This window comes from Chroicocephalus ridibundus, chromosome 6 (genome assembly GCF_963924245.1).
Source record: "Chroicocephalus ridibundus chromosome 6, bChrRid1.1, whole genome shotgun sequence".
NCBI classification, from domain to species: Eukaryota; Metazoa; Chordata; class Aves; order Charadriiformes; family Laridae; genus Chroicocephalus; species Chroicocephalus ridibundus.
In genome coordinates, this window is record NC_086289.1 from 41,064,522 (window position 1) to 41,089,316 (window position 24,795).

At 48.8% G+C, this 24,795-nt stretch overlaps 2 protein-coding genes across 2 annotated transcripts; both read left to right on the forward strand.

The window, feature by feature from the left end:
- Positions 1–495: 495 nt before the first annotated feature.
- LOC134516933 (lipase member M-like) lies at positions 496–7,061 on the forward strand. The gene is made up of 9 exons (XM_063337778.1): positions 496–585; positions 1,139–1,304; positions 2,664–2,862; positions 3,119–3,228; positions 3,651–3,787; positions 4,230–4,373; positions 5,599–5,670; positions 6,398–6,463; positions 6,828–7,061. The coding sequence occupies exons 1-9, from the start codon at positions 502–504 to the stop codon at positions 7,059–7,061; spliced, it is 1,212 nt and encodes a 403-aa protein (XP_063193848.1). The 5' UTR covers positions 496–501.
- Positions 7,062–16,868: 9,807 nt separating this feature from the next.
- On the forward strand, positions 16,869–23,615 carry LOC134517207 (lipase member M-like). The gene is made up of 9 exons (XM_063338479.1): positions 16,869–16,973; positions 18,000–18,117; positions 18,770–18,968; positions 19,871–19,980; positions 20,703–20,839; positions 21,434–21,580; positions 22,041–22,112; positions 23,187–23,252; positions 23,382–23,615. Exons 1-9 carry the CDS (start codon positions 16,869–16,871, stop codon positions 23,613–23,615), a joined length of 1,188 nt encoding a protein of 395 aa, XP_063194549.1.
- Positions 23,616–24,795: the final 1,180 nt, after the last annotated feature.

Genomic DNA, 24,795 nt, shown 5'->3' on the forward strand with positions numbered 1-24,795 from the left:
GCCTCTTTCAGCCACAAGGAGAGCCCAACCCAATAACATTATTTTATTTCATATTAAGAACAAAGCCTCCATGGTCCTTCAACTTAAAACCGGGTGGTTCACTCCTGATTAGTTCAGTTATCAGTTCAACCAAATAATCTATTCTTCTGACCATCCAAGCCATCATTTTAAATGAATCCCCTCGAAGACCAGATTTGCCCGGGATGGTATATCCATATACATACACATGCATTTTCCTGAATACAGGGATCTAACAGAGAACGTGTGATTAAAATCTGATGGAGTTTGGACTCTGGCATTGTTCAAGACAAGAAAAATGAGTAATTTCTAGAACCAATTAGAAGATTTCAAATTTATAGTTGTTTCAGCTGTTGAGTGGTCAGATTGATATACCAACAGAAGTGTAGCACATGCCAAGTGAGGTGTGTGCAATCCCTGGCTTTTGTGTTAGTTCTGTCAATGTCTCTCATGCTCATCATGTTGACTGTTTTGCAGAACACCATGACGTGGCTGTTCATCACCGTTGCTTATTTAATGTGCCTCCCTGAAAAGTCAGATGCGAGCCCTGAGGTGTCCATGGATGTTGTAAGTCCTGACTTCTGTCCCTTCTTTTCCTGCTTGGGCATACTGCCATCGTCTGGGCAGGACCCATGGTCTCTATGCATGTATCTTCACCAGGGTTTGGTACCAGGGCTTTTTTAGAGCTTTTTTCTACCTGTGCTTAAGTACATGGAGATTTATGGCAGACATTTATGGAGGAGTTCAGTCCAAGTCAACAGGTTTGGTCAAAGCAGCTGTCTCAGGTTTGGAGCTTTGCTGTCGTTTCTGCCCTGCTCTTCACAAATGTTGATTGCAACATGAAGAGCAACAATGGGTCCTTCTTTACCAGACCTGCTCAGGGAGTGAGGGAAACTCACTCCTGCCAAAAATTTTAGATGAAGTCATGACATCACCACAGCGTTGGTGGAAGGGATGTTGTGAGGTCCCTACTCCACCCTCCTGCTGACAGCAGAAGTTGCCACTACCAGTTCAGGGCGGCCACTGTTGGTTTCACCCAGATGGTCTCCCTGACATCCTCTGGGATGGAGACACCCACTTCCCTGGGGATCCATCCCATGCTGTCCTTCCCTTCCCACAGGGTGAAATTGTCCGCTACCACGGGTACCCCTATGAGGAGCATGAAGTGGTGACAGACGATGGCTATTACCTCACCATGCAGAGGATTCCTCACGGCAGAGAAAACCCAGGAAGCACGAGCACCTCCCACGAAGCAGAGGCACAGGGCTCCAGCATGTTTTGCCCCCGTAAGTGCCATAAGAAGGTCTGTCTGCTCCAGCGAACCTGAGAGCTTTGCTGGGCTGGAGTGGGCCATGGTCAGGGCCGCCTCATCATGGGATGGGTCCTCAAGGAGACAACTTTCCCTGTAGGATTAGCCTTGGGAGCAGAAGAAATGCAGGTGCCCACCACGCCAGCCTTCTTGTTCTGAGAGGATCTGCTCCAAAGAGGAAAGAAAAGATAAGAAGAATGAATGGGACAGAGAAATCCTGCCCCAGGTTTTATCCCAGCTGAAAGCCAGCCAGTGGAGCCGCAAAAAGCCATTTGTCAGCAAAAAAGCCCCACATGTCCAATCCAATGCCATCTCACCATTTTCGTTCCTTTCTGTTCTTCAATTGAACCACTGTTTCAAAGTGGAGGGGGTGATGCCCCATTCTTGGCAGAGCGTCCCTCTCCTGGGAAGCAGGAGGACTGACGTATGAACATGGCAAATAAGTGTAAAAAGCCAGATTCCTACTCAGGACACTTTGTCCTCGGCTGTCCAGGGTGGAAATGCGAGTCTTATATTGGGGGTTTAAAAACCAACAGAAAAAAAGAGGAAACAAAGGAAGGAAAAAAGAAAGAAAAAAGAAAGGAAAGTCACTTTTATTTGAACTTTTTCATGCTGCAACCTGTGGTCGCCCTACTGTATGAATTCAGATATCTTTATGATGACCCTGTGAAGTTGGACCTGCTTCGAGTTGGGGATTGGAGCAGAGATCTCCAGAGGTCCTTTCCAAACTAAGCCTTTCCATATTCTCTCTTCCACTGTCTTCCTACAGCACTTCAGGCTTCCTAGTCCTTTGTAAAAAAGACCTTAAGTTTGTTCTGGGGAGGTGAGATTCACCCATATGGCTTAAAGTGGGCAGAAATGGGTGGAGGAGATGCTCTTGACCCCTCTTGACCCACGTCTCTTGCAATGTGGCAGCATGGTGTCACCGTGCCGTGGGAGGTACTTAAAGTCTGATGGATTTTCAGTGCCTCCTGGTCAGACCCAGAGTACCTGAGCCAAACTAACGTCACCGTGAGAAGGGTGGCCTCCATGCAAAAGGCACAGTTCAGTGTCCATGGGGCTTGGTTTCTTTCTTCCTGGGAACATGATTTACTGAGCTCCATTCAGTGTGGAGTCCAACCTTATTTTTCAGCTTTGCTATATCAATTTTCTCTGCCCTAGGATGACCAAAGAACCTACTTCAAAAGCAGCTCTCCAAAGAGGCTGAGGACATAGGTGACCATCTCCTTGCTCTGGAGTCACTTCCCTGAGGCATTGCTGGCAAAAGTGATACCTGGGTGTGAACGGTCAATTCTGAGAGTGGTCAGAGAAAATGATCCTCCTATTCTTTCTTCAGCTCCGAAGGCCGTGGTCCTCCTGCAGCATGGCCTGGTGTTGGAGGGAAGCAACTGGGTTACCAACTTGCCCAACAGCAGCCTGGGCTTCATCCTTGCTGATGCCGGCTATGATGTCTGGATCGGAAACAGCCGTGGGAACAGCTGGTCACGAAAGCACAGAGAGTTTGAGTTTCACCACCAGGAATACTCAGCTTACAGGTATTTTCTGCAAAAATGAAGGGTGGGCAGGTACCTGTTACCCTCAGCAGTGTCCACAGGCTGGAGGAGCAGCACCCTGACAGTCGCACCATCTGCCAGTGGGCATAAAACAACACCACCAAGACACTGTAGGGGTGCCCATACTTGCTAGAGCCCTCGCGTGCTCCCCAGTAGCCATGCCACTACTTGCCCTGTCCTGCCTGTCATGCTCAAGGTCAGCAACAGCAATTTTGTCATGTTCCCATCTCCACTGCAGCTTTCATGAGATGGCCATGTATGACCTTCCGGCAACGATCAACTATATTCTGCAGAAAACTGGACAGGAGCAGTTATACTACGTGGCTTACTCTCAAGGCACCACCACAGGTATTTAGGAAGAGATCAGACCACTGCCAGAGTTATGTTAGCTACACACTGCTTGTTTGGGAGTGTTCTCCTGAGAGCCTGGATGGGGAGGGTAAAGTCCGGGCACATCCAAACAATGAGGGGAAAAGAACAGGTTTGCTTTAACAGAACAGTTCTGAGCAGTGACGGCCCAAAACCAATTGCAACAATGGCTTTGGGTGTGTCCCAGTGCTGCCAGAGCCCCAAGAATGGCTTTCAGGAGCTGCAGCTGGACTCAGCAGTCAAGCTGTGAGCCAAAATATATCAGCAGCAGAGGCTTCAGGTCAAGTCAACAACCTGCTAAAGCCACCTCTGAGGGTCCTTCCAATGGGCACACACACCTGGGAGTCAACAGCTCCTTCAGAAATAACAGGGCAGGGTCTGATTCCTTCTCCCTCCCACAGGTTTCATTGCATTTTCATCCATTCCCGAGCTGGATCGCAAAATCAAGATGTTTTTCGCCTTGGCTCCTATCACCACAAATTCAAATATGAAGTCACCCTTGGTAAGGGTGTTTGACCTTCCCGAGGTGCTGGTTAAGGTATGTCCTCTCCAGATGCTCATCTGATGTGAGAGGGAAGGGGGGAACAGGAAGGTCTCGTTGCCCGTGTCATGCAGTGCTTGCATATCACTTCCATTTCCCTGCCCTCCGAGTGCCCTTTGCATTGAGCAGGTACGTTTCTGCCTACACTATTGAGTCTGCGGGGCACTAAACAGTGTAAAGCATCCTCCTGTCCAGCCCTAATCAGAGAAGAGCTGTTTCTAGACATTGTTTTTGGGTTCATCCTCCTAGGAGAAACCTCTTCTAGGAAGATCAGGGCTCTTCCAGGGCCATGGCCATTTCTGAAAAGCCAAAATTACAAAGCACAGCAAAGGTGTGGCAAGGAAGGCAGAAGTTTTCAGGGGTGAGCAGAGAGGTGGGGAGTGTCTGGAAGCAAAAGAGGAACGTGAACCACACTGATCAACGCCTTTGACTTTCACAGCTCATTTTAGGACGCACGGTGGTCTTTGACAAGGGCGAGGTCTTGAAGCAAGTGATTTCCAGTCTCTGCAGCTACCCCATCTTTAAAAGCTTTTGCTCCTTGGTCCTTTACTTGCCTGGTGGGTTTACCAGCAGCTTAAATGTGGTATGTACACTCCAGCTTACCTTTTAAGTGATCCAGTTTCTCATTGTTTGAGCCAAAGTTGTCAACTAGCTGCCTTCACCTGGCCTTTCGCCTCTTCAGTTCGTCAAAAATTCTGGCCATTGTGTCAGCATTTTGCAATCTGGCAATTACGTTGGCCATTGCAATGTTCTTGCATTGGCACCAGAGGGAAGCCCAGAGTGCACACAAGGACATGCACCCACGGGGCACATTGTGTCCCAAGTGGGGAGGATGCCAAAGGGGAGAGTGCAGAAATTCATTCAGTGCCCCAGGAGCTCCTAGGGTTTCTCTTTCACTAAACAATGTGTAATTTCACATGTGTTTTAGTATCAAAACAGGCTCTTACAGAACAAACTCCCCTTGAATTCGCTGCTAAGAGAGGTGGGCCCTCAGCCTCTTCAGTCTGCCATCCCTTAGAACATATCTATCCCCAAATCAGAGCCTTTGCCTGTGCTCCACTGCAATGAAAAATTCAGGCTGCAGGCAACAGGGTGGGGGTCTCTGGCCCTACCTCGCTCCCACCAGGGCCAACACTAGTGCAGATTGCTGTAGATCTAGATACGGTAGATTCTTTGGGGACATGTCCAGGTGAGCTGGGTGGTCCCAGTGATAACCCACTCACACAGGGAAGGGCTATTTCCTTGGGGCTAGACAAGATTTCAAGGTCCAGATCCTGCCACAAACCGCCCATGTGAGTAAAATCAGAGGCAGGTCCACATAGAATGCCAAACAATCATGGATGGAGTTAGAGCTGGGCCACTGTTTCTCAAGGAAAGTGTTGATTTTCTTAATATTCCAAGGAGGAAATGCGTTAGAAACAACACGTAGAGCTACTGTGATGAGTTGTACATTGTCTTGCTGAGTTGCTCATTGTCTTTGCAAAATATCCTGAGCACAAGATACGGAATTTTACTTTGGTTTGAAAACCACGTAGACTTATAACATGATACAGCATACCATGGGAATTCCTTGGCTTACTGAAGGGAACTCTACAGCACCCTTCATGCTGCTGTCTGTGGCGAGTGTTTGCACGGCATGTGGCTGCACTGTGCCTTCTCAGAGCTAAGATGAAGCAGTTTGTGCAATTGCAAGCTCCAGCTAGCCTGTGTGAGTGAAAGACTTATGTAGCTGCTGAACAGGATCATTTTTATTTCTAATGGGATTTCCCTCCATGCAGAGAATAAATGTCTCCAATGGTTTCTTGCAGAGCCGCATAGATGTCTACCTGTCCCACTACCCTGATTCAACATCCCTAAAAAACATGTTACATTGGCGCCAGGTAATACTTCCTGCTGCAGAGTAAGACCACATGCAACCAAGGCCCATGTGCTCTTCTCTCAGCTGCCGAGGACCTCTTCTCAATGCTTGGGTATAATCCTCCGTTGCTCTCCCTGAGAGCTATATTAGAGAGAAAGGGGGAAATCACATGAAATACCAGCGCAGATGCAGTTCTTCTCGTCATGACTTTCAACAAAAGATGACCAAGCTCTTTGGAGCTGGTAGGAGACGGAGATGGAAACAAAAACTGGTAGTAAGCCAGCACATGAGATGCTAGAGTAAAGTCTAAGAGCTGAGGGTCAGTAGACACAACTGATCATAAAACAACTAGTCACTGAAAACGCGCACAGACTCATATCCTTCTGTTGTAGACATTGACCATGACAGTAAAAGGAAACTCGGCCAAAAGGCTGATTTGTGTCTTCTTTGAGGCTTGCTCTTGGTTCTACGCTAGGTGCACTATGGGTTTTTGGGGCCTCCAGACATGTACAATCTGCAGCTTGCCAGACACCTGAAAGAGGAGGGATGGAAGATATGAGCAATGCGAGGCGATCTTGCAGACCATGCTGAGGTCTTCCTGGCGGTTGAGCTTTCCTCCCTAAAGACAATATCACACGTGACCTTGGGCTTTGGTGGCAGGAGGGAGCAGTGTGGTTCCCCGGTCACCAATTTTTCATATGGTCCCCATTAATGCATGAACAATAAACACAGCTCTCCTCCTTTTCCAGATCTATCAAACAGGGGAATTCAAATATTATGATTACGGCAGTGATAACATGCTTCATTACAATCAGGTAAGAGAAATCCATTCTCATTTGCCAGTTTTAAAAGAGAAAAAAAAAGAAAATTACAGTGAAAATATTGCAGTCTCTGAGGCTGAATTTTGTGGGATTTATGGAATTTACCTTATATGGTCAAACAGGTTTCTACCTTTCTTACAAAAAAGAAGTCTGTTGTGTCGTTCAGTGATGACTTTTTGATGCTCTGGTGAGAAGCGCAAGAGCCCAAGGCATAGTCAGGGTCTCTGGTGATAGTTTCTGTATCATCTCTCGGTATAGGGGAGAAATTCCAAGCAGCAATCAGGAATACTCTGAATTTTTGGCATTCCCATTGACCTCCCAGGCTTTCCTTCCTGAAGCCACACTATTTGTCTTCCAGACCACACCTCCCTTCTATGAGCTGGAAAATATGAAAGCCCCACTTGCTGCATGGTACGGTGGCAAGGACTGGATTTCAGCCCCCGAAGACGTAAACATCACATTGCCTCGTATAACCAATGTGGCATACAAAAAGTACATTCCTGAATTCGTCCACTTTGATTTCCTTTGGGGTGTGCAAGCGTATGAACAAGTGTACAAAGAATTGCTTGAACTGATGGAGAAGAGCGCCTAGAGTCATACCAGTGTCAGTAATTGTTGGTATCTCATTTGACTTCTGGGGCTTCTTTTATTTGAAAAAAAAAAAAAAAAGAAAAAAAAGTGAAGAAAAAAAGAGAGGTAAAAGGCTTGTTAACCTGCTACGCTTGGTTTGGATTGATATTACTCTCAAAAGTGAGGAAAACAAGCCAATCCAATGATCAGGAAAGCAATAGGATTTAGGTTAAATAGGTTGAGGTCCTTGCAGGAGTTGGGCATGGCCCTTGGACCCTGAGTCTCCCAGGTGCCTCACTCATGTGGGTTTCCTGCAACAAGCAATTTCAGTGGAATTTGGCTCCTGGTCGCCGTTGTGAGCTCTGTCCTCTCTACACTTGAGTCGGGAACTATGGAGAGCAGCTCAGCTCCCTCCTGGATGCTGGTGTTTCACGAGAGTGGATATGCTTGGATGGGACCACATGACAGGCTGAGTGATGAATCCTGCTGGTGTAGCTTTATCCACCTTCTGGCGACTACTCTTCCACATGAAGAATCCCAACGTCCTGACATTCATTGCTTTACATACATCCAGAAGGAGCTAGAAACTTTCTGCCTGGTGACAATGAAAAGAGTCCGTGTTTTATTTCCATAAGAACTGTGCGTTTCGCTAACATAGGGAATATCTTTCTCAAATGCATGTTGATTTGGATAAAACCAGCCTTGCTTGTACACAAAAGGTTTTTCAGTAAGTTCTACCATTTTGCACCATTTTAAGCAATATTCCCAAGACACAAATGCTGCTGGAAAAGTCACCTTTTGCCGACTGTCAGGAAATGCTTTTGTTTTCCTTATGTGGGAGAGAGAGGAAGAGTCTGGTGGAAGCCAGTAATGAGTCTAATTCTGTTTTCAGCTTCTGGATTACGTTTCTTAATAATATATTGATTAGGAGAGGAATTGTGAATTTGCCTGTTCATGTAAGTATATTCTTAAATATGTCTAGGAGCAAGCAGGGCAAAGGATAACTCCCTCTTTCCACATAGATACACAAATAATAATTATGATAGCAATAATAAAGTAAGATAGGGTCCACTGAGCTCTGTGTGGTTGTACTGCCTTAAACCTCTGGAGGAGCACGCGAGTTTTCAGCACAGACATCTTACCATGCATAGGCGAGGGAGAGCTGCGTGTCCAACACTCCCCCTGCTCGGGGATAAGTGTTGGTGGCTTGTAACACTGCCAGGTGCCCACCACCCGCGAGGCAACTCTTATCCCCCACCCTGTGCCCTGTGGGGAAGGGGTGCGTCACAGAGGGTAGGTTGGAGGGTGAAGAGGGGTGTTAGAGACCAGCACAGCTTCTCTCCAAAGGCAAACCATGGGTCTCAGCAGCACACTTCCATCCAAGTGTCTAGAGATGGTGGGACAGGTTGGTTCACGTCCTCGAAGGACAACTGCAGTGGGCTCTGTCTCAGTTATCATCAAAGGGGACCGGCTGTAAAGGTGTTTCACTTTCCATCCTTACAGCTGGAATTGACCACAGAAGAAAACAGGATGGGGTGAGGTAATCCTTGGGTGTAAGAATTAGGCTATAGGTTAAATATGATCTATCCAGATTACTTAGTGTATTTGTAATGACATCTTTTTCCATGTACTTAGTTATTCCCTGCAGGGCTTTGCCCTGGAGCAGCATTCTCACAGGACTGCACTGTGTCCTGCCATGGATGTCAACGCAAATGCAAGAAGACTTTTTTGTCTTTGCAAATAAACACCCAAAGCTCGGCAAGACATTTCCCCAAGCCCCTTCTCAAAAGTTTGCAGGAAGTTACTTATGTTCAGTTAGAAAGTACTAATGTTTTACTTCTGAAAATGTATAAGAATTGCAGGGTTTAGTCTCTTCTCTTTCTCTTCGGGTTATAATGTTTCTGACACTTCTGTAATTATTTGATGCAAAGTTTGTATTGCATTACCTTCATTCATTGGCGGTCTCCCATGACAGAGCGTTTTGATGAAGTTCTCCCTAAATCAGGTTCCGTAAGCTCTCTGCTCCCTATGGCACTGGTAGTTGCTTCCTATCTCCTGTTAAAGGATCAACAACGGTTGGAGCAGTGCATTTTGGAAGCAAACAGAATGGTAAATAATCAAGGTGCTTGTGGCATAAATACTGTGATGTTCTGTCATCTGGGATTGCCTTGACCAATAAATGGATTGAGTTACATGGCAAGCTGTGTTCATCTTGCCAGGACTGGAGTCCTTGCATGCCTCAAGTCTATCAGGCAAGTCAAAAGTCACCAGGGAGGTCCATGGTGATGGCAGAGGTCCAAGATCAGGCTGAGACATCAGCCCATGATGTTGGGGTACAGATCAACTCAATCTCTCACCCTTAGACTTCACAACGCAGCACCAGGCCTTCACTACCCTGGTGAATTAATTCACGGCACAGCAGTGCTTCCTTTCTGTTCTCCATGTGTGAGCAAACCAACCTCACTCACACACCTACGCTTGACAGAGGATGTTCGTGATTCAGCCACTTACTTAATTTTCTTCCAAGGTGTGCTCATGCAAAGCCGTTCTTGATCTGCTTGTGTATGGCACACAAGGCCAGAAGGGCTCAAAACTGTGTCACATCCCATTCAAAATACATCCGTTTCACCATGTTTGCTGACCTATAGTCTTCTATCGTCATCAGGGTCAATACCAAAAAAGGTAGCACACGCATGTACTGTGGAGCATATCATCAGCTCCAAGCTGGAGAGGTGGTGAGCACATCTACTACAGTGTCCTTCCCACTTGAGGATTATGCGCAGGCACATGCTTAAAGGGGAGTTGCATTTTGTAAGTAACCCTAGGATTGCTTTGGTGTCTGCTTTAAGCAAAGTACTAGCCTACACGGTTATTTAGAAACTGATTTGTACCAAGGTTAATCTAGGACAAGGTTTCGAGTTACGTCACATGATGTAGTGCCTTTTCATATTTTTTTGATCCTTAATCACAAGCCTGACAACAGTTTCCAGCAGTCACCAGCATTGCTGACTGGATTCAGAGTTTTATTCAGTTGAGGACACGTTGCTTTCTTATTTCAGGAACCATGAGCAATTTCTGTGTTATTTCCTATGTTATTTCCACATTTTCTTTTGAGATTGCTGGATGAATGCTCAGAAGAGAGACCAAATAACTGTTCTTTGAGACTTGTATTTTCGTATATTGGTACTTCAGGAAGATGGGAATAGGATAAGGCCATGGAAAGTTATGGTTAGCCAAAATCATGATCAGATATAACTACCTCCAACACTCTTCACAAGCCTTTGTTGGTGTCCATTCCTGATCCTGGACTATATCATGTGGGACATGTTACTGCTCCCTGAAGGTCTCTGATAGCCCTGACCAGGGCACTGGCTAAGCTGAGCCCAATCAGCTTTTCTCTAATACAAAGAGCACCGTGGTAGCAAATTTGAAAGATGTTCGTATTTCTTTAGTGGGAAAGTTTGATGAAGTTGGCTTTAAAATACTCTTTAAAGCCAATTGTACAATGAAGAGAGATCAGAGAAGTACAAGAAGCTCAGAGTTGTTCTGGGGTCTTCTGAACAAAGAAATGGGGAAGAATTAGCTGAGACAAACCACTGGTGAGCACAACTCAGCTATTTCACAATCAACATTCAGGAACATTTTATGCTTTTGTTGATTCAGTTTCACTACTGTGTATAAAATGATTGCGTGAACAATTCCAGCAAGGTGTTGTGAAAATAAATTGTTGTTTCATCAGGCTTCATCTGTAACTCCAGCATGCGTAAAACTCCTACTAAATGTGCAATCAGAGATGCTGGAGATATCCCAGCCTAGCTGAGGGGCTTTAAACTAGGAGAGGTACAACCAGATAAACACTGCTTTGCTTATCACGTTCTTTACCTGGGCAAGGTTCTCCAAGGTTACTGCAAGGGAATCATGCTTATCTGGCAGGAATTACACAAGAGTTGAAGTTCTCTTATTGCTAAAATCAGAATGACGCTCTCTTTCACAGTTCAGGATGTCAAGACCAGATGACAGATAGTTAAGCATCTCCCTACTTACCCTTGTGCTTGGCAAGAGGCAACGGATAGAAGGTAACTACCAGTGTCTTGGGCATACAGTCTGGTGGCTTGTACATGCGTGAAAGCACCAGGAGAAAGACCAGAGCAAGAGTTAGGGGAATGGTATGCGCTGATATCCAAGGACATGATTAACACCAGTCAAACTGGCAAGCACTGTGGAATGTGTTTCTTGCACTGTGATGCACCACACAGAAGGTGACTCACCAGCAGAAGACCCGCACCTCTTAACAGAAGGACAGCAGCAGGGATACAACACATTTCATGGGTTGTTTCTCTTCCTGTTATCCCAACAGCAGTACGGGTTACAGTTCTATGATTCCTCAAACAAGAAAATGAAAGACACCCAGCAGCAATGTTGCCTAATATTTATGAAGCATGAGGTTAACAAGATGCAGAAGCAAAACCATACCCGGTGGTAACTTTTGACTCCTAAAGGACCTTAGAGGTCAAGAAAGAGTTGGCCCTTGGACCTCAAGCAGAACCCAGAAGGCATATGGAGTACTCAATAGCTAGCAACCCTGACCTTCCATGTCACACTCAGGTGACCTCGGCCAGACCACGTGGATACACACATTTTGGCGTCTCGGAGAATGTGCGTGTGAGAGTGCTGATTGGTACAGTCTACTTGGTTAGAAAGTTATATAAAATACCTTTCTGTTTCTAAATGGTCTTGAGTTTTCTTACATTAGTTCCCACAACAACAGTGTAAAAACATCCCATGAGTGTGGTTATACAGCTTCATTTTAAGATGCCCATTACAGTCTATCTAATGTTTGGTTGGGCACCCTACCATGTATTATGGGGTTCTGACACCATAGGTTAATACTAGTGACTGTTTACAATTCTGTTCAGTGTACAATCACAGCCGCATCCTGACGGTATTGCTCTTTCCACCTAAACTCGCACCTATGTGTCAAAACATCCAGCTTTGGTCTCCTAACTTCAAATAACTCAAAGGTCTTCATTTCTTCCTTTGACTAAGCTACACAAGAGCTTCTCCGTAAAAAGCTAGCTGCTCTTTCTTGGCAGCTTCTCTCCTTCCTATCACAGTTATGATAGGTACTGGTGCTAAATTGCACACCAGCCTCAGCGCTGATACACTGCTCCGATAGCCTCGTCCCATAGCCTGAGGATACTGGAGAAGTCTCTGCTCCCTTTCCAACCTCTATTAGTACCTAGTACTTAGTACTTCTGCTAGATAACTAGTACTCCGTGGAGGCAGAAGGCAGCAGACTTGACAGTGGATGAAGTAGCTGACCATACAAGTAAAAGGTGAGGTCTGTCTCGATGCTGTTGAAGGCAGCCTGATGATAGAGTGGAAAAATACAAGTTGGGTAAGGACAACACGGCAGGGCATAAGCAATCCAGGAGGTTCCTGGAAAGTGCTGATGATAACTTCCTTCTCCGAGTGAAAGAGGAGCCAGTGGGGAGAGGTGCTATTGTGGACCTTATTCTCAGCAGCAAGGAGGGGCTGGTGGGGAATGTGAAGCTCAAAGGCAGCCTTGCCTGCAGTGACCACAAGATGGTGGAGTTCGAGATCCTGAAGGCAGCGAGGGGGGCGCACAGCAAGCTCACTACCCTGGACTTCAGGAGGGCAGACCTGGGCTTCTTGAGGGATCCGCTTGATAGAGTACTGTGAGATAAAGCACTGGAGGGAAGAGGGGCCCAAGAAAGCTGGTTAATATTCAAGGCCTCCAAGCTCAGGAGCAATGCATCCCTACTGAGAGGAAGTCAGGCAAAAACACCAGGAGGCCTGCACGGATGAGCAAGGCGCTCCTGGAGAAACTCCAATGGAAAAAGGAAACCTACAGAGGGTGGAAGGAAGGACAGGTAGCCTGGGAGGAATACAGAGAAATTGTCCGAGCAGCCAGAGATCGGGTTAGGCAAGCTAAAGCCTAGATAGAATTAAATCTGGCTAGGGACATCAAGGGCACCAAGAAAAGCTTCTGTAGGTATGTCAGTGATAAAAGGAAGACTAGGGAAGACGTGGGCCCTCTCCAGAAGGAAATGGGAAACCTGGTTACCCTGGATATGGACAAGGCTGAGGTATTCAATGACTTTTTTGCCTCAGTCTTCACCAGCAAATGCTCTAGCCACACTGCTGAAGTCACAGAAAGCAAAGGCAGGGACTGGGAGAATGAAGAACTGCCCACTATAGGAGAAGATCAGGTTCGAGACCATCTAAGGAACCTGAAGGTGCACAAATCCATGGGACCTGATGAGGAGCATCCGCGAGTCCTGAGGGAACTGGTGGATGAAGTTGCCAAGCCACTATGCATCATATTTGAAAATTTGTGGCAGTCCAATAAAGTTCCCACTGACATGAAAGGGGGAAACATAACCACCATTTTTAAAAAGGGAAAAAAGGAAGAACCGGGGAACTAAAGGCCGGTCAGTCTCACCTCTGTGCCTGGCAAGATCATGGAGCAGATCCTCCTGGAAACTCTGCTAAGGCACATGGAAAATAAGGAGGTGATTGGTGACAGCCAACACGGTTTCACTAAAGGCAAATTGTGCCTGAAAAATTTGGTGGCCTTCTACAATGAGCTTACAGCATCGGTGGATAAGAGAAGAGCAACACATGTCATCTACCTGGACTTGTGCAAGCATTTGACACCCTTGCCTCTAAATTGGAGAGACATGGATTTGGTGGATGGACCGCTCGGTGGATAAGGAACTGGGTGGGTGGTCTCACTCAAGGAGTTGTGATCAATGGCTCGATGCCCAAGTGGAGTCCAGTGACAACCGGCATTCCTCAGGGGTTGGTATTAGGATCAGTGCTTATTATCATCTTTGTCGGCAACATGGACAGTGGGATTGAGTGGACCCTCAGCAAGCTTGACAATGACACTAAGCTGTGTGGTGTGGTCAACACACTGGAGGGAAGGGATGCCATCCAGAGGGACCTGATCAGGCTTGAGAGGTGGGCCCGTGCGAACCTCATGAAGTTCAATCAGGCCAAATGTAAGGTCCTGCACCTGGGTCAGGGCAATTCCAAGCACAAATACAGGTTGGGTGGAGAATGGCTTGAGAGCAGCCCTGAGGAGAAGGACTTGGGTGTGCTGGTGGATGAGAAGCTCAACATGTACTGGCAATGTGTGCTCACAGCCAAGAAAGCCAGCCGCATCCTGGACTGCATCAAAAGCAGTATGGCCAACAAAGGGAGGTGATTCTGCCCCTCTACTCCGCTCTGAGAGACTCCGCCTGAAGTACTGCCTCCAGGTCTGGGGCCCCGAACATAAGAAGGACATGGACCTGTTGGAACGTGTCCAGAAGAGGCCATGAAGATCATCAGGGGGCTGGAGCACCTATGCTATGAGGACAGGCTGAGAGAGTTTGCGTTATTCAGCCTGGAGAAGAGAAAACTCCAGGGAGACCTTATAGCGGCCTTCCAGTACTTAAGGGGGCTGCAGAAAAGATGAGAGGGACTCTTGATCAGGAAGTGTAGTGATAGGACGAGAGGTAACGGTTTTAAACTGGAAGAGGGCAGATTTAGATTAGACATTAGGAAGAAATTCCTTCCTGTGAGGGTGGTGAGCCCCTGGCCCAGGTTGCCCAGGAAAGCTGTGAATGTCCCATCCCTGGAGGTGTTCAAGGCCAGGTTGGACAGGGCTTGGAGCAACCTGGTCTGGTGGGAGGTGTCCCTGCCCAGGGCAGGGAGGGGTGGAACGAGGTGATCTTTAAGATCCTTTCCAACTCTAACCATTCTATGATTCTATGATTCTGTGATTCCACGATTCTCTAAAGTAAGGTAATGAAACAGTGAGGGCTCTGGCCACACACGCTGTCAGGAAGATAGCACCCACACAAGCAGTCCCTTTGTGTCAGTGGTTGTGGCTCTCATAGAAAATTACAATCTGCGGGATGGAGTAACACATGCGTGTTTTGGGCTGTGTTTCACAACTTGCATACCGCTCATAGACTATGGCGGGTATGAACATTTGAAGTCACCCAAATCCATGACCGGGAAACATATACTCAAGCAGAGCACCTGGTAGCCAACCGAAGGCTCAGTCTTTTAGGTGGCTACCAAGCATTTACAGAAAGGCGTAGGTTGTAAGGTCACAGGGCTGGAGGTGGAGAACAAACACCTTCACTCTGTGTAACACTTGTCGCTTCAGCCAAACAGAGGCATTGCACAAGTTCTCCTCTGCTCTGCCATCCATCAGCAAGACACTAAGCGTGGTTGCTTTTCCAGAAAACGATGCAGAGGTTTTGAAAATTGCCAGTTCCAAATACAATGTCACTTGGGTGTAAGGGCTATGTGGAAGTTGCCTTGGCCACTGTCACTTTTGAAGAGTGCTGTAATTACCAAGTGTCTCCCACCCAGGCAGCCAGTGAAGCCTGACCTGTCCTTGGAGTGTCTATGGAGAGGTCGGCATGCTCCTGAGGCCTTGTGAAGCTGATGGAGCCCAAGTCCTTTCGTTGCCCCAGGAGCTCATCTATGAGGCATTCCCAAGGGTCTCTGGGAGTTAGGAAATGACCCTTTAAAAAGAAAACCTTTCAACTTTTTTTTACTGCGGCTACCATGAGCTTAAGGCGTAACTCCATAGCTGAAATTCCTCACCGCACCTCTCCATCTGCTTTTGGAAACGCAATCCTTTGCAAGCACGAAAGTTATGACCACATGGCAAGCAGAGGAAGTTATCGAAGATATGACCAGCACGCACATCGCTTAATTGGAGGACACGTGATGTGGTCCAGCGTGGTGCCAACGTAGCAGGGCTCTGACACAACGTGCTCTTTTTAACACTGGCGATGACAGAGCCACCACCATTCACACCACCAGCCTGATCAGATACGACAGTGGGCTCCGCCTGGTAATGTATTTTCCTCCACATAATTCAGATTTGCATTGGAGCTATCCCCAGGGTGAAAATGCATTGATTGCTTTTTTCTTCTCAGTAACTTGCCTCTTGGTAATACCATAGAGAGGGTTACTGGGAATATTTCAGCGGGCAAATATGTCTCATGGTGTGGGAGACCCATCGGGAGGAGGAAGAAGGGAGGTGGAGAGTAACCAGACAGCTGGCGTGAAGACTTGCAACTCATGCTACTGGGTTGAAGTTAAGCTCTAACTTTTAAGAGCCTGGCAAAACATTAGAAATCATATTAACTGTGTATATTAAGAATAGATCTCTGCTCTAGACAGGAGTCTCTAAGGCGATCAAAAATGTTTCCGTTTTTTTCAGGCTGCACTGATTTAATAAATAGTCTTCGTATGAGGGTCTACCAGTTTCAGTTCATAGAATCCTTCTGTTAATATTGGTTTTCTTGGTGCAAAAGCTAAGCAATAAAGAAACAGCAAAAGTGTAGACGTAGTCATAGCCCAGCCAACCTAAATGTGTTTCTCGTGTAGTGTAAACTCTTACTTCAGATTAATTTCCTCCATGTGACAATTGGCCTGATGGCTTTCTGTCACTTTAGTTCTTGCATTAGAGAGCTGGTTTTCTTCTTTTTACCATTAAAAATACAAAAATGGGTCTTGACTAACACCAGGTCCAGTCTGCATGGAGGAGTACGAAGAGCCATGAACGGACTCCAATGCAAGCTGGAACTGGGAATCTCCTTTGCTTCCCCAGCCCAGACCATGATATATGGTCTTCAGATACATAAAGAACTTAACCCACTATAACCAAGTATAAACAGATATTCATAACGATGATGACGATGATAATAATAGTAGTAGTAGTAGTAATAATAATAATAATAATAATAATAATAATAATAATAATAATAATAATAATATTTTACACAGACACAAGATGTGGCTGTTTATTGCAATCCTGGTTTTGATACAAGCACCTGTGAACTCAGCAGATGCCATCCAGCCGAAAAAGGTTACAAATCCTGAGACTTTCATGAATGTTGTAAGTCAGAAGTTTGAATTTCCACTCTGTCTGAAAGCTTGCGGACATTTAGATGGGTGAGAGTGGCGTGGAGGGTATGTATGTGGCAACAGCGCAGGTCACCACGTGTGCTGGTTTTGTTGAGCAGTGTGATATGGCGTCACCTCCATATCATCATTAACAAGCCCTGCTTCCTGAAGGATTCCTCTTCCTCCCAGCAGTATTAAGTGCAATTATCAGCAGGTCAGTGAGAGAAGGGAGTAATCACAGCCTGGATTTGATCAGACATCTTCCTGAAGGGTAGAAAGTTGTGTGTGGCTCCTCTCTTTCAGCTGCAGGAAGTTGCTTGGGGCCGTGTCCAGGCCAGTCCTGAAAGTCTCTGAAAGTGGGTTTAGATGGACCCAAGACGTGGGCAATAAAATTGCTGACATGAATCTCTTCCATCATATCTGTGGCAAAGCAACCATATAGCGATGTGTAGGCAGGATCGCAGCTGGATTTCACCACACTGAAACTTCCCAGTCTGTGGAGTTTTTGGCATAAATAAAGCTCAGGCAGAGCCTCGGGAGCACTGCAACAAATCCTATGGGGCTCGTCCTATTGCCCTTCCAGTCAGTCCAGCTCAGCAGGTTTGATATGCCTCGCTGTCTATCTGCCCTGCTCACTAGCTCAGAGCATGACATGACATGTCCTGCCACCAGTGTCAGCTGTCAGCAAATCCCTTTCATTTCAGTCTTTGTTTTTCGAAGCATTTCAAAGGCATATGCTGGTGAAGAGCCCTGCTGCCGCCGGCTCCCCTCTTGCTCGCCGTCTGAGCATCTCCTCTTCCCTGGGGCATCTCACTGGAGCGGGCATGGGACTCGGACTGACGATCCTCTCTCAAAAAAGTCCTCCTCTGATCCAGAGGCACCCCAGGCAAAGCAATGTCCCAGCTGCCGCGGCGTTTCAGTTTTGCAAAGGCATCCCAGCGGATGAGGGATGTGTTCTTCGAGTCAAATGAGCCCCTCGGCTACAGAAAGCTTTCTGCCTGGGTTTTTCTTTTCCCAGAGCCAAATGATCTGCCACAGAGGGTACCCCAGTGAGGAGTATGAAGTCCTGACTCGCGATGGCTACTACGTCAGCCTGAACAGAATTCCTCATGGGAAAGGAAATCCTTGGAACAGAGGTATGGCTCTATTTTGCAGGGAAGCTGGGAAAAAAACAAACAAACAAACAAAAAAAACCCCAAAAAAACCCCACCTTAACATAGCAAGCAGGTAAAGAGATAAAACTTACCAGGCCAGGCGAGTATTTATTGTTAAATCAAAAATAACAAAACCACAGTACTTCTCCAATTTACAGTCAAGGCTTTAGCAACCAGCATAGGAAAGCGTGCGTGCAGCACAGCAACTGCCTTTCATATCAAGCAGAGCCTGGACTTTAAGGTTCAGAGGGAGCAGGCATACCTTAAGAGAGCTCCTCATTTAATTTTTTCCCCCATAAATTTGTGGCTTTGGGGCTTGAACGATCTGAGGGATGAGCCTGTACACCTGAGGTTTTGCAGGGTTGTTGCCAGTGGTCACAGTGCTGAGCTTGTGGGTATGAGCACCCGGGGTCTGAAAGGCTTAGGAGGGACATCTGCAGCCCTCCAGCCTGAGACAAGGAGGGCATCCACCATGAGATGACTATGGCAAGGATTCCTTCACCAGAAGGCGTCATTACAACACACAGTGTATGTCCTCTAGCAGTGCAAGAAAGACGCTTTATTGGCCTGAATTTGGGGTGAGTAAGTATACAAATTCTGGTTCAATGAAACATGCTGTTTCCTTCACATTCAGGGCCCAAGCCAGTCGTGTTTCTCCAGCATGGGTTATTTGGAGAAGGCAGCCACTGGGTGCAAAATCTGGCTAACAACAGCCTTGGCTTCATACTAGCAGACTCCGGCTATGACGTCTGGCTGGGAAACAGCCGGGGGACAAGTTGGTCCCGGAGACACCAGCACCTTTCAGCTGAACAGGTTGAATTCTGGGATTTCAGGTGGGCTGCAGTGGATTACAAAAGTGTGGCAAACTTCTCTAGACAGAGATGGGTGCCTCCAAGAAGGCAAGTCAGAGCACCTAATCCCCAGGTATGGCCTCCCCCAGACCTCCCGGTGATGTGCCCAGGGAGGAAGGAAGAACCTGTGCAGACGTGCCTGCTGACGTGGTGTGAACACCTCCCTGCAGTAGCCTGGCCCTGCCAAGAGCGCAGGGCACTGCTGCCTGTGGGGAGACACCCATCCTGCAGAGACATCAGCCCTATCTTGTGGCCTCCATGGGGGCCTCCCCGGCCAAGCTCCCCCAGCAAGGTGTCTAAAAGCATCATTGCAACCTCCACTTCTAGACATTGTCCACAGAAACCTTCTCCCCAAGAACAGCATTTTAAGCTGCTGCCGCTCTGAGTTGATCTTCAGAGAGCACTCCTGGATTTCCCAAGCTCATAAATGTGCTTCCAGTAAAAATAGCTAATAAAGTAGGCCTGCATTTCACCATATCACACTAAAAGGCACACGGGCAGGAACCGGTGCTCTGTTTCCTTCAAGGAAAGAGCACCTCTAGGAGCAGAGCTGGTGCTGTAATCCTGATGAGAGTCAGCTCTGGATCTGCAGAGCTGCTGGGTATTGCACCCGAATGCACAGCTGGCCAGGCTCTTCACAGTTTCTTAACCCTAACCATGCTTATAGGAGGACTAAGCCCTTTCAGGGAAGGATGAGGCCATGGAAGGAGGGATGCCTTCAGACCCTGTGCAGTTTCACTTAGCTCATAGTAATTTTCTCCTGGAAAATCATCCCCGGATGTTAAGCCCTTCAATATATGAGCAACGCAAGGCAACCAAAATTCGCAAGTAAGTCTGTTCTCCTGGTGTTACCTTATAACCAATGCGCTACTCCTGTGTTGCAGCTTTCACGAAATGGCAATGTACGACCTCCCAGCCATGATCGACTTTGTTCTGCAGAAGACTGGGCAGAAGCAGATCTATTATGTTGGCTACTCACAGGGCTGCACAATGGGTGCGTCAGAAGGGGTTGCACATCACATTGCCTGGACCACCTTGAAAACATTAATTTTGGTGTTTGTAGGCAGAAAGCGGAGGGGTTCCATCTTTGTGGGCTGCCAAGCAGGCACATTAGGTAGAAGGTCTCTCGCAGTGAGAAGTCCCACAGCAGCCATGCTTTCCATACAAGGCATCTGGGAGGACCAGCATGCTCCTAGGGTAAGAATGCTCCTGGCGACCTCAGTAAGCTCCTCACTGCAACTGGAGCAGCTGTAATTCAACCTAGAAAACTGAATTGCAGTGTTGCACATCAAAACAAAAGGCATTTTGCATGGAGGTCACAGCTTCTGCTTTCTGATATAATGCATGGTGCTTCTTTTGACCAGCTGGGCCACCAGGGGTATGAGATAACCTCTGTGACAATGATACCCTTTACCAGTGGTTGATGGAAGATGACACCACTATTCCCATCACCTGGTGAATGGGGCAGGACTTCCCATCAGTGGTACTCGTTGAAGTGCTTCATCAGCCACTTCTGGCCATAGGAATAAAGGCATTGTCTCCTTTTGGACACCTGTAGCACTAACATTAAGCAGAATGGTGGCAAGAGGTCCCAGATTTCTAATTGGAGATAATGCCAGCTAAACAGATCTGGGCAGTGGGTCCAAGTGAACGCTCGGAGTAAGCACCTGAAGAAAGATCAACAAAGTCTCAGGGGTTTTTTTTCTGTTTTCTCAGCATTCATTGCGTTTTCAACCATGCCAGAACTGGCTCAGAAAATCAAAATGTTCTTTGCCCTGGCTCCAGTACTGACAATCAAGTACGCCAAAAGTCCCATCATGAAAATGTCCTTCCTTCTGGACAGGCAATTCAGTGTGGTTCAGGTAGGGGTCTACTTCATGCTCCTCCCCTGAACACATCGGTGCTAGGAAAGGGATCGTGCCCAGATGCAGTCCCTGGGGCTATCTGATGCAGCGGAAAAGTTACTTCCCACTAATTTGTAAGCACAGACACGATTCGGGTGCAGGGGCACTCCTGCACCATCCCTTTGTTGAGTGCATGCTCCCCTTCTATCTGGAGGATCCTCAGGTGTTGGAACTGGTCTTTCTATGAGGGCACCAGACAGACAGCCTGGAAATGAGCAGCTTTGCTGCGTTGAGTTTAATGACAGTGAAAAATGAATCCAACGCTTGAGGGAAGTGGGGGGAAAGAGAAGAATCCCAAATATTGATTTCCCTGTTGTGCATTTGGTCAGTACCACCTCCTGCCACGAGCTGTACACATCTCAGTGAGGCAGGAACGAAGGAGGAGAAGGTTTGGCTTCTGTGGGGACCCTGTGCCACACATCCCCTCACCACCCAGCTGGTGGGACAGCTCATGGGGACACCGGCTGGAGGCGGATTCGGGGAGGGGCTCCAAGGGGATGCCAGGGAAATGCAGGAAATCACCCTTGCCCTTTGCTTCTGCAGCTTCTGCTTGGCAGAACAGATGCCTCGCTGCGGATGAGGAAGCTGTGGAGGTTTCTCCCCGAGCTGTGCAGGCACCCGCTGCTGCACAAACCCTGTGCCAACCTCCTCTTTCTGCTGGGTGGCTACAATGAGAAGAACCTTAACATGGTGGGTGCAGCACCAGGGGGGGCGTGGGGTGCAGTGTGGGGGCAAGGGATCTGGAGCCAGGTGGTACTTGACAGCATATCTGAGTTAGGGCTGCCTGTCACCATGGTACCTCCCACCAGCAGCCCTGGGGTGCAGCCCCTGCTCCTGCCCATCCTACGTCAAGTCTGCTAAAGCAGCATCTGGACGACACAGGGTAGTCACTAAGGTCTTGAGCACAGTCCCTGGGCCCAGATGAGGTATCCACAGGAGCCAGGGGTGTCTCATCCTTCATCATCCGTTCTCCCCCTGGAGCTGTCTCAGAACAATTGATTTTTAATGAAGATTATATTCCCTGAACCCGACCCAACTCTAGGCAGTGTGACTCAGCGGTGGCTGTTTTGGGAAACTCGTCATCTGGCAACTACCATCCTCACTCCTGTCCATTGGGAAGCAATGATAGCTTGAATATGTTTCCTTGCAGACACGGCTGGATGTGTACACATCCCACTATCCAGATGGGACATCTGTCAAAAACATGATACACTGGGCCCAGGTAGGTTCCCTGAAGCGCAAATGGTTTCACCCATGGGATGGTACCTTCACTGAGAGCCTGGTGTGTCCAGGGCAGGTGTGAGAGATCAGGGATCTTGGACATTGGCAGCTTGTGAGAAAGTAAAGGCAACAAATTAGGCATACAGTAGAGGCACTGGATGCTGGATGAGCTGCCCCAGTGCCTTTAGGAACCAGAAGACGCCAGGGTGTGTGCCCTGGGCTGTGCCAAGCAGGAGCAAGGGAAGGGATGGGGAGGCCACAGCTGGATGCCGGGACCAGTTTGGGGCCCCCAAGGATCCCCAAGGCAGAGTGAGCCCGGGGACATCGCGGTGATGGTGGGTGGAAGCCAGGGCATACAAGGAGAGGCTGAGGGAGCTGGGCCTGCTCAGCCAGAGACGAGGAGGCAAAGGGGGATCCAACAGCATCTCCCCCTGCCCAAAGGGGTGCCAGAGATACCAGGGCCGGACTCTGACAGTCTGAGCAACCCGCTGCAGCTGCGGGACTGGCTCTGCTGGACACGAGGTCAGGCTGGAGACCCCCACTCTGGTGCCTCCTTGCAGAGACAAATTATAGGCTATGGGGAAGGCAAAAAAGGTCTTTTTAATCAATGCAGCTATTGTGCAGGCATCTGAGCTTTTGCTCCTAGCACAGAAGCAACTCTTATAATAACCTGGCTCACCGATGTCTCTGTGCTCTGAGCCCCCAGTGTCACAAGAAGGTAAGGATGATCCAGTTGTTGAAGGAAAGCTCACCAATGTGGCATCCTGCACACACAGTGCTACACGTGATGAGCAGGTATTCAGAGGCACGAGCATCGCACTGGGGCAGACAAGGAGTCACACGCAACACCTTGGTTTGTCAGCCCGTAGCTGGGGACAGGCGTGGAGCTGGAGGTCAAAGCATCACCCTGTTAAAAAAGGTGGAAAGCCTGGGTTTGCAGGGATGCCACCTCCTCTTGCAACGTCCTGTGTTGAACACCCTCTCATGATGCGGTCCCTCGAGGAGGACGGGAGATGCCAGACCGACACAGCAGTGCTTGCTGGCCTCCCACTGCAGATCTATCCTCTCCTCCTAGGTGATGAAATCAGGAGAATTCAAAGCCTTCGACTATGGCAGCAAAAACCCAGTCGTGTACCACCAGGTAGGAGGCTACAGTAGCAGTGCTGGTGGCTGGAGATGTCAGGGGACTGTCCTGGGTAGTGGAGGGATGGGCTGGCTTGCAGGGGTTGGCCAAGGCAATGGTTTCTCAGAGTCTCCTCTGTCCCTCCAGGAGACACCTCCCTCCTACCAGGTGGAGGAGATGCTTGTACCCACCGCGGTGTGGTCGGGAGGGGAAGACTGGGCGGCTGACTGGAGGGATGTACGCCAGCTGCTGCCCCGCATCGCCCACCTCGTCACCTATGACCACATCCCTGACTGGAACCACTGGGACTTCATCTGGGGCTTGGATGCTCCCAGGCGCCTCTACAGCAGCATCTTAGAGCTGATAGAGGGGTCGCTGTAGAGCAGCAGCTCTCCCCAGGCCCTTCCACCTCAGCCAGGACAGGCCAGGAAGGCAGTGGGACATCCCCTGCTGTCCCCGCCTTCCTGCTGGCCTGACACACTTGTGGTGACAGTGCTTCCCATACATCCCTTGGTTGTCGGGGTCTCTCGTCTTCCTTGCTTGGGAGCTCCCTAAGGACTGGTGGCACCATGCTAGGGTCAACCAAGGCATCAGGGCTGACAGGAGCCACCGGCCGGGCAGCCCTGCTTGGAAGGATCCTGGGTAATAGTGGACCTGTGTCCTGGGCTGTGCAAGGGGGATGCGGGGACCCTGCTGTGACCCCCCAGTTGGCTGCCCAGTGGATTGGGGATTAGAGCACTCAACCCAGGAGGAGATGGGAGGGAGCTGGGCTTGTTGGGTCTGGCTGTGGGGAGGTGGCGGGGGGGGCGCATCTGAGAGCAGCCCCTGATTGCCACACAGGCAGGGATGGAGGGTCAAACCCTTCTCAGGTGAGGCAATGAGGGGCCCCGGCCTCAGATCACAGCCCAAGGGGTGTCAGGTTGGATGTGGGGAAAACTTCTTCCCCCAGACATGTCCCCAGGAAGGTGGAGGGTCTTCATCTGGTGGGGGTTCAGGACTCAGCTGGGCCAAGCCGGGGACTTGCCTGCACCATTTGGTCCCAGAAGGTCCCCAGGGAGGGCTGCATGGCTCAGCGCTGACACTCCGGGAATCCCCATCCTCCATCCCTGGGAGACGATGGCCCCAGATACCCTGGGGCCAGGTCACAGGGCCGCTGTCTCCCCGTGAAGCTGCCTCCAGCCCAGTATCCCATGGTAGTACGTACCACTGCCCCCATGCAGTCCCTCCCAGAGGTGGGGAAAATCCCTCCAAAATAAATGCTCAAAGGGGATTCCAGGACCCTGTGCTGCAGCTCTGACACCCCCGCCTCTTTCTTGCATGTAAATATTTTCAAGGGGGCTGCCCAGTATGGGAGGGCAGCAGAGATCAGCGCTGGTGGGGCGACCCCAGCCGCAGTCAGCCGGGTGTTCAGGGTGGCATGGTGGGTGCTGCCCGGCTGGAAGCACCCTGGTACCTGCACCCCACCGCCGCCGGGGTGAGCGGGAGGCGGGGATATCCCCCACGCAGCATCGGGGCAGCAACCATCGATCGCCAGCAAAGAACCACCAGGCAGCCTCAGGGT